This window comes from Scyliorhinus canicula, chromosome 14 (assembly GCF_902713615.1).
Source record: "Scyliorhinus canicula chromosome 14, sScyCan1.1, whole genome shotgun sequence".
NCBI classification, from domain to species: Eukaryota; Metazoa; Chordata; class Chondrichthyes; order Carcharhiniformes; family Scyliorhinidae; genus Scyliorhinus; species Scyliorhinus canicula.
This window is the reverse complement of record NC_052159.1, coordinates 122,023,837-122,036,725: the sequence shown is the minus strand read 5'-3', so window position 1 is coordinate 122,036,725 and position 12,889 is coordinate 122,023,837. Positions and strand designations below refer to the sequence as shown.

Below are 12,889 nucleotides of genomic sequence, written 5' to 3'. Positions count from 1 at the left end.
ACCTTCAGATACAATGGACCTGAACTCCCAGATCTCTCTGTACATCAATTTTCCCCAGGACCCTTCCATTGACCATATAGTCCGCTCTTGAATTCGATCTTCCAAAATGCATCACCTCGCATTTGCCTGGATTGAATTCCATCTGCCATTTTCTGCCCAACTCGCCAATCTATCTATATTTTGTTGTATTCTCTGACAGTCCTCCTCGCTATCTGCAACTCCACCAATCTTAGTATCATCTGCACACGGGCCGGAAAATCGCCGGTCGCCGTGAAAAACGGCAGGCAGCGATTCTTCCGAGCGGGGGGGTGGGAGAATCGCGGGAGGCGCCGGGGGGCGTGTCGTGAGTCACCCGGCCCTCCCACAATTCTCCCACCCGGCGTGGGGAGCAGAGAATCGCGCCCATTGTTTCGGCCACAGTTAGAGCATTGTGCGCAGTTCTGGAATTCACTGCCTGAAAGGATGTGGAGGCTCGAAAAGAAGCGGTCACTCCAGGAAGCGTGGAAAATGTGCAGGCCTGCAGGTGAGAGTGAAACAATGTGGCCCCAAAGCTCATCTGCCTAGCTGACTCCGAGCTAATGTCCAATCTCTAGAAAACAAGCTAGACAAACCTAAAGCCAGACTCACTTTTCAAAGAGAACTGAGGGACTGTTGTGTGCTCTGCTTCACGGAGACATGGCTCACTCCTGCTTCACCGGACTGTGCCCTACAACCAGAGGGCTTCTCAATCCACCGTATGGACTGTACGGCCTCAGGCAAGGCTAGGGGAGGTAGGGTCTGCCTCCTAATCATCATCTCTTGGTGCCTAGCTGTAGCAACACTGGCGAGTGTTTGCTCCCTGGACCTAGAATAGCCGACGCTAAAATGCCGCCCCTACTACCTTCCGCGGGAGTTCAGCTCCATTATCCTGACAGCAGTTTACATCCCACCCCATGCGAATGTGAAAATCGCACTGGACGAAATATTCACCACCACAAATAGCCTTGAAACGAAACATCCCGAGGTCTTATTCATTGTAGCTGGGGACTTCAACAAGGTAAAGCTCAAGAGCATACTACCAAGTTGCCATCAACATGTCACATGTTCCACCAGAGGCCCAAACATCCTGGGACTACTGCTACACAAATATCAAACATGCCTACTGCTCTATTGCCTACCCAGACTTTGGCAAATCTGACCACGAGGCTGTGCTCCTGCTCCTGGCTTATAAGCAAAAACTGAAGCGGGAGAATCCATCAAAGAAAGTCGTGCATTGTTGGTCTGAAGAATCGGAAGATCTCCTACGGGACTGCTTAGAGTCAGTGGACTGGTCAGTATTTAAAAACTCTGCGACCAGCCTGAACAAGTACGCCACTACAGTAACTGACTTCATTAGTAAGTGTGCAGAAGACTGTGTGCCAAAGAAACAAATCCGCGTGTTTCCCAACCGGAAACCCTGGATGAACAGGGATATCCACTGCTTGCTGAAGTCTCGGTCTGAGGCGTTCAAGTCAGGTGACCCTGACCTATAGAAGAAAGGCAGATATGATCTAAGGAAATCCATCAAAGATGCCAAAAGACAGTACCAGACCAAGCTCGAGACCCAGGCTAGCCACACGGACCCCCGCCGACTATGGCAAGGTCCGCAAAACATAACAGACTACAAGGGGCAGCGTGGTAGCATTGTGGATAGCATAATTGCTTCACAGCTCCAGGGTCCCAGGTTCGATTCCAGCTTGGGTCACTGTCTGTGTGGAGTCTGCACATCTTCCCCGTGTGTGCGTGGGTTTCCTCCGGCTGCTCCGGTTTCCTCCCACAGTCCAAAGATGTGCAGGTTAGGTGGATTGGCCATGAGAAATTGCCCTTAGTGTCCTAAATTGCCCTTAGTGTCCAAAATTGCCCTTAGTGTTGGGTGGGGTTATGGGGATAGGGTGGAGGTGTTGGCCTTGGGTAGGGTGCTCTTTCCAAGAGCCAGTGCAGACTCGATGGGCCGAATGGCCTCCTTCTGCACTGTAAATTCTATGAAGATGAAGGCATGTAAAATCAATGGCTCTAATGCACTCCTCCCTGATGAGCTCAACGCATTCTATGCCCGCTTTGAACAAGAGGTCAGCGAGAGCAAGCCCTCCACCCCAGACGTCTCGGATGAACTTGTATCTGAGATCACCATTGCAGACTTCAGAGCAGCCTTCTTGAAGGTCAACCCTTGGAAAGCCGCTGGCCCGGATGGGGTACCCTGACAGGCACTCAGGTCTTGCGCGGATTAACTGGCGGGGGTATTGGCAGACATCTTCAAGCTCTCTTTACAACAAAATGAGGTCCCTATCTGCTTCAAGAAGATGACCATCATCCCTGTACCAAAAAAATGCCAGCAGCGTGCCTTAATGACTTATCGTCCAGTGGCTCTGACATTCATCATCGTGAAGTGCTTCGAAATGTTAGTCATGGCACGAATCAACTCCAGCCTCCCGGTTGCCTTGATCCACTACAGTTCGCCTTCCGCTGCAACAGGTCCACAGCAGGCACCATCTCCATGGCCCTGCACTCTACCCTGGAACACCTAGATAACAAAGACACCTATGTCCGACTCCTATTTATCGACTACAGCTCAGCCTTCAAAGCCATTATTCCTACGAAACTCTTCTCCAAACTCCGTGGCCTTGGCCTCGGCCCACAAGGCTGTATCCTCAGCCCTCTTCTATACTCCTTGTACACCTATGATTATTCCCCTCCAACTCAACTTTCAAATTTGCTGATGACACCACAGTAGCGGGTCGGATTTCAAACAATGACGAGACAGAATACAGGAATGAGATAGAGAATCTGGTGAACTGGTGCAATGACAAGAATCTCTCCCTCAATGTCAACAAAACGAAGGAGATTATCATCGACTTCAGGAAGAGTAGTGGAGAACATGCCCCTGTCGGCATCAATGGGAACGAAGTAGAAACGGTCGAGAGCTTCAGGTTTTTAGGTGTCCAGATCACCAACAGCCTGTCTTAGTCCCCCATGCTGACATTATAGTTAAGAAAGCCCACCAACAACTCTACTTTCTCAGAAGACTGAGGAAATTTGGCATGTCAGCTACGTCTCTCACCAACTTCTTCAGATGCCCCATAGAAAGCATTCTTTCTGGTTGTATCACAGCTTGATATGGATCCTGTTCTGCCGAAGACCACAGGAAACTATAAAAAGTTGTGAATGATCCCAATCCATCACGCAAACCAGCCTCCCATCCATTGACGCTGTCTACAATTTCCGCTGCCTCGGAAAGACAGCCAGCATAATTAAGGATCCCACGCACCCCAGACATACTCTCTTCCACCTTCTTCCATCAGGAAAAATATACCAAGGTTTGAGGTCACGTACCAACCGACTCAAGAACAGCTTCTTCTCTACTGCCATCAGACCTTTGAATGGACCGACCTCATATTAAGTTGATCTTTTCTCTACACCAGGGGTGGGCAAACTTTTCCATGCAAGGGCCACATTCAGAAATTCACAATTTTAAAGGGCCGCATAGTATATTAAGTAAAATAATTACTTCACCCGGTTATGATTCTGGGCGCCTCATATAGAACATAGAACAGTACAGCACAGAACAGGCCCTTCGGCCCTCGATGTTGTGCCGAGCAATGATCACCCTACTCAAGTCAACGTATCCACCCTATACCAGTAAGTAACCCAACAGCCCCCCCATTAACCTTAAAAAAAAGTTTAAAAAAAAAAAAAATTATTTTTAAACATTTTTTTTTTATGACTTGGTGGGCCGCATAAAGACCTTTGGCGGGCCGTAGTTTGCCCACCCCTGCTCTACACCTTGCTATAACTGTAACATTATATTCTGCAGTCTCTCCTTCCTTCCCTATGTACGGTATGCATTGTTTGTACAGCATGCAAGAAACAATACTTTTCACTGCATACCAATACATGTGACAATAAATCAAATCAAATCAAATCGAACATCAGGCGCCCGCTGAACGCGATAATGACCCCATCCAGGGAGAGAACACCAGAAGTGATCATCTCCCTGGACGCATAAAAGGTCATTGACAGAATCATGTATCACAGAGTCCCTACAGTGCCAAGGGAGGCCATTCAGCCCGCCGAGTCTGCACCGGCCCTTGCTCCGATAGAGCACCCTACCTAGGCCCAATCCTCTGCTCATATCTCCCTAACCCCACCTTACATTTTGGCAACATTAGCATGGTCAATTCACCTAACCTGCACATCTTTGGACTTTGGGAGGAAACAGGAGCACCCAGAGGAAACCCACTCAGACATGAGGAGAAAGTGTAAACTCCACACCGTCATCCGAGGTAGGAATCGAACCTGGGTCCCTGGCGCTGTGAGGCAGCAGTGTTAACACTGTGTCACAGTGCCGCCTGAGTCAAGCGGAAATAATTCATAGAGGTAATGTAACAGTTTGGGCTTGGATTAGGGTTCACTGCATGGGTGAAACTTTTATACAAAGTTCCTATGGCGAGCGTGCGGACTAACACCACCACCTCCAAATAATTCAAGCTGCACAGAGGCTAGCGACGTTAGAAAACTGACGGAGAGGTTTCAACTGCCCAAAGGAAATGAGCTTCGATACATACAGATCAAAAACTTCCTCCATTGGGAAACAACGAAGTAGCCACGGATGACGCGACACTCACTGGTAGACAGGTTTTTGGAAGCATGTGAGTTAGGGAGGGGGAACTGTGGGGACCTGTATTTGCGACTGTTGGAGGAGGCATGTTCCTTGTTGGACGAAAAAACGTAAAATGGGAGGAAGAACTAGGGGGAGAAATATAGTGGGGACTCTGAACCGAAGCACTGAAAAGGGCAAACTCTACCTCCGCATGAGCAAGGCATGAGCCTAATGCAGCTGCAAGTGGTGCACAGAATGCACCTAACCAGAACACGAATGAGCAGGGGGGGGGGGGGGGGGGGCACCGCCGCAGAGACAACCCCCCCCCCCCCCCCACTCCCCCATGGAAAATTTTTAAAATACAACTTTTCTTGCCAATGATAGTCATGTACCATAAGACATGAAATTCAATAAAAACAATTAAAAAGAAAGAAAAATGAGGAATGATCGTATAGAAACATGCAAGGTTCTGAGGAAGCTTGGTAGAGTGGATGCGGAGAGCATGTTTCCCCTCATGGGATAATCTACAGCTAGGGGCACAGTTTAAAGATATGAGGCTGGATTCTCCATTTTCGAGACTAAGTCCCCACTCAGGCGTGAAAACGATGGTCTTTTACGCCAAGAAAACTGGCGTAAAACGGCCACCAATTCCCCATATTGCTGGGGAATAGCAGGGAGGCAGCATAGAGCTTGCAGCTATAGCTGCCGATACGGCCCTCAACCCTTCCACTTCCGAGGCTGCGCAGGTGCCCGGTGGCAGCTTGCAGAGGTCACGCCATCCTTTATGGCGGACTCAAAGTCGTGCCCCACGTTGGCCGCCCGGACAGCCCACAGTGCCCCCAGCCCCGAATGAAGCCCCCTGCCCGCGACCCAGCCCTTCCCCGACAGCCCCAGGCTGAGTCCTCAGCCGCCACGCCAAGTGCACAAACGGTGTGAGCACATGTAACACACGCCATCAGGAACTCGGCCTGTCGGGGACGGAGCATCGCGGGGCAAGAGTACGCCGCTTTCAGAGGGCGATGAATTAAAAAATCGGCGCTGCTCCAGATTTTGGAGCTAAAACGGATTCTCTGTCCCGTCGCCGAACATGATTTCGGCAGCGGGGAGCAGACAATCCGGCCCAAGGGGTTAGAAGAGGAGAGCTTTCCTCTCTCAGCGTCTTTGGTATTCTCTTCCACAAAGAAATGTGGTGGCTGGGTCACTGAATATATTTAGGGCTCAGTTGGATAGATTTTTGATCCACAGAGAATCAAGCTTATGGGGGTGGGCAAGAAAGTGGAGTTACAGCCACAATCAAATCAGTCATGATCGTACTATATAGCAGAGCAAGCTTGGTGGATTGAATTCTCCCTGAATGGTGAAAAGGGCTGAAGTCATCCAATAGCCTACTTCTATTCCTATATGGCTGCGGCTGGAATTATTTGTAATGACTTTGTAAATTTGATGATCAGCTTTGAGTTCAATGCATCATAATGATGCAACTTTCCAACAATCACTGGCCCAAAATCGTTCAATTTAACCTCAAAATATTCTTTAGATGCTTGGATAGATTAGGGACAGAAATGGTTGTTGGAGGTCCCTGGTTATAGATGTTTCAACAAGATTAGGGAGGATGGTAAAAGAGGTGGGGGGGGGGGGGGGTGGCATTGTTAATTAGAGATAGTATAACAGCTGCAGAAAGGCAGTTCGAGGGGGATCTGCCTACTGAGGTAATATGGGTTGAAGTTAGAAATAGGAAAGGAGCAGTCACCTTGTTGGGAGTTTTCTATAGGCCCCCCAATAGTAGCAGAGATGTGGAGGAACAGATTGGGAAACAGATTTTGGAAAGGTGCAGAAGTCACAGGGTAGTAGTCATGGGTGACTTCAACTTCCCAAACATTCAGTGGAAATTCTTTAGATCAAATAGTTTGGATGGGGTAGTTTTTGTGCAGTGTGTCCAGGAAGTTTTTCTAACACAGTATGTACATTGTCCGACCAGAGGGGAGGCCATATTGGATTTGGTACTTGGTAATGAACCAGGGCAGGTGATAGATTTGTTAGTGGGGGAGCATTTTGGAGGTAGTGACCACAATTCTGTGACTTTCAATTTAGTAATGGAGAGGGATAGGTGTGCAAAAGGGCAAGGTTTACAATTGGGGAAGGGTAAATACAATGCTGTCAGACAAGAATTGAAGTGCATAAGTTGGGAACATAGGCTGTCAGGGAAGGACACAATTGAAATGTGGAACTTGCTCAAGGAACAGGTACTGCGTGTTTTTGATATGTATGTCCCTGTCAGGCAGGGAAGAGATGGTCGAATGAGGGAACCATGGTTGACAAGAGAGGTTGAATGTCTTGTTAAGAGGAAGGAGGAGACTTATGTAAGTCTGAGGACACAAGGTTCAGACAGGGCGCTGGAGGGGCATGAAAAATCTTTGGCGGGTAGGATCAAGGAAAACCCCAAGGCCTTTTACACATATGTGAGAAATATGAGAATGACTAGAGCGAGGGTAGGTCCGATCAAGGGCAGTAGCGGGAGATTGTGTGAAGATTGTGAGTTATCTGAAGAGATAGGAGAGGTCTTGACCAAGTATTTTTCTTCAGTATTTACAAACGAGAGGAGCCATATTGTTGGAGAGGACAGTGTGAAACAGACTGGTAAGCTCGAGGAGATACTTGTTAGGAAGGAAGATGTGTTGGGCGTTTTGAAAAACTTGAGGATAGACAAGTCCCCCAGGCCTGACGGGATATATCCAAGTATTCTATGGGAAGCAAGAAATGAAATTGCAGAGCCGTTGGCAATGATCTTTTCGCCCTTGCTGTCAACAGGGGTGGTACCAGAGGATTGGAGAGTGGTGAATGTCGTGCCCCTGTTCAAAAAAGGGAATAGGGATAACCCTGGGAATTACAGGCCAGTTAGTCTTACTTCGGTGGTAGGCAAAGTAATGGAAAAGGTACTGAGGGATAGGATTTCTGAGTATCTGGAAAGGCACTGCTTGATTAGGGATAGTCAGCACGGATTTGTGAGGGGTAGATCTTGCCTTACAAGTCTTATTGACTTCTTTGAGGAGGTGACTAAGCATGTGGATGAAGGTAAAGCAGTGGATGTAGTGGACATGGATTTTAGTAAGGCATTTGATAAGGTTCCCCATGGTAGGCTTATGCAGAAAGTAAGGAGGCATGGGATAGTGGAAAATTTGGACAGTTGGATAACGAACTGGCTAACCGATAGAAGACAGAGAGTGGTGGTGCATGGCAAATATTCAGCCTGGAGCCCAGTTATCAGTGGTGTACCGCAGGGATCAGTTCTGGGTCCTCTGCTGTTTGTGATTTTCATTAATGACTTGGATGAGGGAGTTGAAGGGTGGGTCAGTAAATTTGCAGATGATACGAAGATTGGTGGAGTTGTGGTTAGTGAGTCGGAAACGTTAGGGACCTTCAAGCGGCTATTGGATAGATACATGGATTAGGGTAGAATAATGGAGTGTAGATTAATTTCTTCTTAAGGGCAGCACGGTAGCATTGTGGATAGCACAATTGCTTCACAGCTCCAGGGTCCCAGGTTCGATTCCCGGCTTGGGTCACTGTCTGTGTGGAGTCTGCACATCCTCCCCGTGTGCGCGTGGGTTTCCTCCGAGTACTCCGGTTTCCTCCCACAGTCCAAAGATGTGCAGGTTGGGTGGATTGGCCATGATAAATTGCCCTTAGTGTCCAAAATTCTATGATTAACCTGGGACAAAAGTTCGGCACATCGTGGGCCGAAGGGCCTGTTCTGTGCTGTATTTCCCTATCTACCTAGATGTTCACATATATGTTTCAGAAGAAGTTTAAAGTAACTCAGATAACTGGCAGTGTTTTAAAACCATATCAAGCTGACAGATAAAATTTATGTTAAAGAGCTTCTTAATTTGCACAAATTCTAATATGTGATGATGGTACAAGGCCTGCAAAGTCTCGGCCAGAAATTCCCCAATGCCATTTAGTGTAGCAGGATAATGGAGGGGCTTTTGGTGCTCTATGGTCCTGTGGAAAATTCCAGTAACAGTGTCATTTAAATATTTGTAGACCAAATTTAGCAATACCCTGAACAAAAGGTAGAATGGATCACACTTCTGTAATTAAAATGTCAAAGTTTATGTATCTTTTCTTAAATTAAGGCCAATTATTTACACAACCTTTATGAAGCTGAATATACTCAGAAAAATGGATCTAAAATACTTTATTTAAAAATAACCAAAAATTTATCTGGCAGATTAAATTGCTTTTCTGCGAAACAATTAATTTTCTGAAGCCACTCACTGTTCAAACAGGTGTCTCCCAACTTCAGCATCAACTGCACTGAGGGGGTCATCAAGCAAGTAGATATCAGCATCCTGATACACAGATCTTTAGGAAAAGCAAGATTGAAGTTGAAAGTATTAGAACATTTTTCCTTCTCAGCCCATATTTGAACATGCAAGCCACAAATTCTTCACATGAGTCACACGGTCAATTTAGTAAGCAACTCTTTTTTAAATCTTGAAAACAGTGTGTTACAAAGCAATCTTTTTGTCGATCAGAATTAATAGTTACACTTTCTAACAAGGCAAAAGAATCTAGAGTTGCCATTAAAAAAATACACAGCAAGTTATGATAATCTGGAATAAACTACCAAAAAAGTTGGTGGAAGTAGTTTCAGTAGTAAATTCCAAACAGGCATTGGATAAATAATTGGAAAGGGAGAAAATTGCAGGCTATGAAAGGCTTGGAAGGAACAATGCAGTAATATTAGAGCTTGATAACAGACAATGAAATATTTTGAAGTGCCGTTATTTGGAAAAGCAACAGCTAATTTGTGCAAAGCAAACTTTATAATGACCAGATTTTAAAAAACAATGATGTTGATTGAAGGATAAATATTGGGGACTTTGGAGCCAACTCCCTAGGTTCTTCTTTGAAATAGCATCATGGAATCTTTTATGTACACCTGAGGGGGGAAGATCAGCATGCGGTGGGTAGGCAAGATGAATCTGGCGAGTCATGAAGTCGCAAACTCAGCAGTGTTACATCACATTGCAATTCTCTCATTGGTGGGTTAATGACAAGTCGCTCTTCCCGCTGGCAAGTGGCGCAAATGAAATTTGCATCTCATGAATGCTCAAAACAGCTGCCCGCCAGCATCCCGTCAGGTCTTTCAATCTTGCATCATACCAGTGGGAATTTAAGTCAGTGTCAAACCCAAGTGCTAATGAGTGGCGTGCACAAAGTCTCGGTTCGCCAGAGACTTCAGGGTGAGAGAAACAACCTTCGGCCATAATTTGCTCTGCTCCTGATGCGCTGTTCATCACTCTGCCGGGGCAAAGACAGGGGGGGCAATGTGGAAGCAGGGCTGTGCAAATGTGGGGGGTGGAAGGGTGAGGGTTCATGATGGCATGGGGAGGGGCAAGGAAGCGGACAAGGAAGATAAACAATGGAAAGCAGAAGGAAGACTGAGGGGCAGGAAGCTGGACCCTGCGGGGTATGGCTGCACACAGAGTTCACAAACAAGGCGGTCAAATGGAAAGAAAGGGTTGAATGAAGATTCAATCAGCATTGGCAGAAGTGCCAGCTGCATTGCTGGGACAGTCTTCACCTCAACCATGCTGGAACCAGTGTTCTGGCAAGTCTCATAACTAGGGCAGTAGAGAGGGAGGATGGGGAGGGAAGATGCGATAAACTAAAGAGAGAGGAAAAGGTAAGAGGGCAGGATAATAATAATGGAAATGGTTATCAGAGTGTGGCAGGAAGCGACAGAGTGAACAAGCAGGAGAGTGCACCAGTAGTTAATGCTATATGTTCAAAATAATAAGGTAGAATTAAAGGTACTCTATCTGAATGCATGCAGCATTCGCAACAGGGCCAGCACGTTAGCACAGTGGGCAGCATTGTTGCTTTACAGCTCCAGCGTCCCAGGTTTGGTTCCCAGCTTGGGTCACTGTCTGTGTGGAATCTGCACATTCTCCCCTTGTCTGCATAGGTTTCTTCCGGGTGCTCCGGTTTCCTCCCACAAGTCCCGAAAGACGTGCTGTTAAGTAATTTGGACATTCTGAATTCTCCCTCTGTGTACCCGAACAGGCGCCGGAATATGGCGACGAGGGGCTTTTCACAGTAACTTCATTGCAGTGTTAATGCAAGCCTACTTGTGACAATAAAGAGTATTCTTAAGATTAATCGTATTAACTAGATGAAATGATGGCACAAAACAGGTTGGACTTGAAACACTAGCTCTATTTCTTTCTCCACAGATGCTGTTACACCTGCTGATATTTTTCCAGCATTTTCTGTTTTCATTCCAGATCTCCGGCATTTGTAATATTTTGTTCTTAAACTTTGGTTGCAGTTGTTTAGAAGCCACTAAATAATAGCGGTATGTACGGCACACTATAAATCAGAAAATTAGAGGTGCATGTAACAAGAGTAACACAGTAATCATGGGGGTCTTCAGTGTACATATAGACAGGGTGAACCTAATTAAGCTCACTTGGCTAAACAGCTGAGGTTATTCATGAACCTTCTCAACCTTGCCTCTCGCCTGAGGTGTGGTGATGCTCAGGTTAAATCACCACCAGTGAGCTCTCTCCCTCAAAGGGGAAAGCAGTCTCTGGTCATCTGGGACTATGGTGACTTCACCTTTAATTGGCATTAATGCTGAGGAGCATGAATTCCTGGAGTGTCCATGAAATAGTTTTCTAGAAGTGTATGTTGAGTAATCAACTGGAGAACAGGATATTTTACATCTAGTGTTGTGCAATGAGAAAGGGCCAATTAATATTTTGTTGGAAAGCAGCTTTCAGGAAAAAGTACCATAATATGATGGGAGTTTGAAAGTGATGTATTTCCATTGAAACTAGGGTCTTTAGTCTAACCAATGAAAACCACAAAGGTATGAGGGGAAAATTGGGTAACTCCATTCAAGGATATGACGATGGACAGGCAGTGGCTAACATTAATACATGATTTGCAACAAATTTAGATTCCTTTGTAAAAAGCCAGATAGATAAGTGATCCAACCATGGCTAACAAGCAATGTCAAAGGAAGAAGCATATAAAGTTTCCAAAAAGAGCAGAAAGTGAGAGGATTGGGAGCATTTTAAAATTCAGCAAAGGAGAACCAAGAAACTGATAAAGAGAAAATGGAATATGAAAGAAAACTAGCAAAGAACATAAAAATGGACTGTGACATGTTCTACTGGTATGTGAAAAGGAAAAGGCTAGGAAATGTAAATGTGAGCCCATTACAGGCAGAGAATGGGAAATTTATAATCTGAACTAAAGAAATGGCAGAGAAACTAAACAAGCACTTTGGTTGGGATTTTCTGGCCCAGTCGTGGAAGGACCGTCACATGGGGTGCGGCAAGCCCGCCAAAAGTCCTTCATTTTTGGTGGGACCGCAAGATCCCCGGGGGTGGGCAGGGCCAGAAAATCCCGGTCTTTCAGTCCGTTTTCACAGAGTAAGATACAAAAAGCCTCCTTGAAATATTAGGGAGCCAAGGGATTGAGGACCGAAGGAATTGGTATGTTTAAATAAAAAGCAGAGTTGGAGGAATTAATGTGACTAAAAGTTGATAAACCCCTGAACCTGATGATCTACATGCTAGAGTGCTGAAAGAGATGATTGTAAAGGTAAGGGAAGCATTGGTGATCATCTTTCAATATTCTATAGATTGTGGAACAGTGGATGTGAAGTTAAGGGCAGCACAGTGGGAAGCACTGCTGCCTCACAACGCCAGGGACCCTGGTTCAATTCCAGCCTTGGCATTTGCACGTTCTTTCAGTGTCTGCGTGGGTTCCCTTCCGGTGCTCCCACAGTCCAAAGATGTGCAGGTTAGGTGTATTGGGCATGCAGAAGTTGCCTTTTCTTGTCCAAAGATGTGGGATAGGATGGGAGCCTAGTTGGGATGTTCTTTTCAAAGTGTTGGTGCATACGCGAAGGGCCAAATAGCCTCCTTCTGCACTGTAGGGATTCTATGGATTGGAAGGTAGTAAATGTAACCACACTCTTTAAAAATGGAGTGAGAGAGGAAACAGCAAAATAATCTGATCAGGGTAGCCATTATCAGGCAGGATACCTGCGATATCTATTTCAGCATCAAGCTTGAATGGTGAGCAAATGGCTTGGACCCTTTTACAAAGTTGCCGATAAGACCAATCTTATAGTGTGTTGAGTTCAGTATTAATAACACCATGTATGCCCAAATAGATGGTGTGGCCATGTGATTTCCTCGAGGACCAGCTCCTGCAAACATCTTTATTGGGCTCCATGAAAAAGTGTCTTCA

The 12,889-nt window shown here is 46.1% G+C and overlaps 1 protein-coding gene across 1 annotated transcript in view; it reads right to left on the bottom strand.

Annotated features, from left to right (window-relative positions):
• Nucleotides 1-12,889, bottom strand: part of abcc4 (ATP-binding cassette, sub-family C (CFTR/MRP), member 4) — a 655,673-nt gene that overhangs the window by 320,012 nt on the left and 322,772 nt on the right. The window contains exons 12-13 of the mRNA XM_038817953.1: nucleotides 10,988-10,993; nucleotides 8,894-8,980 (exon numbers count right to left, since the gene is read on the bottom strand). Coding sequence (XP_038673881.1) covers nucleotides 8,894-8,980; nucleotides 10,988-10,993 — 93 coding nt within the window. The remainder of the gene's footprint in view (nucleotides 1-8,893; nucleotides 8,981-10,987; nucleotides 10,994-12,889) is intronic.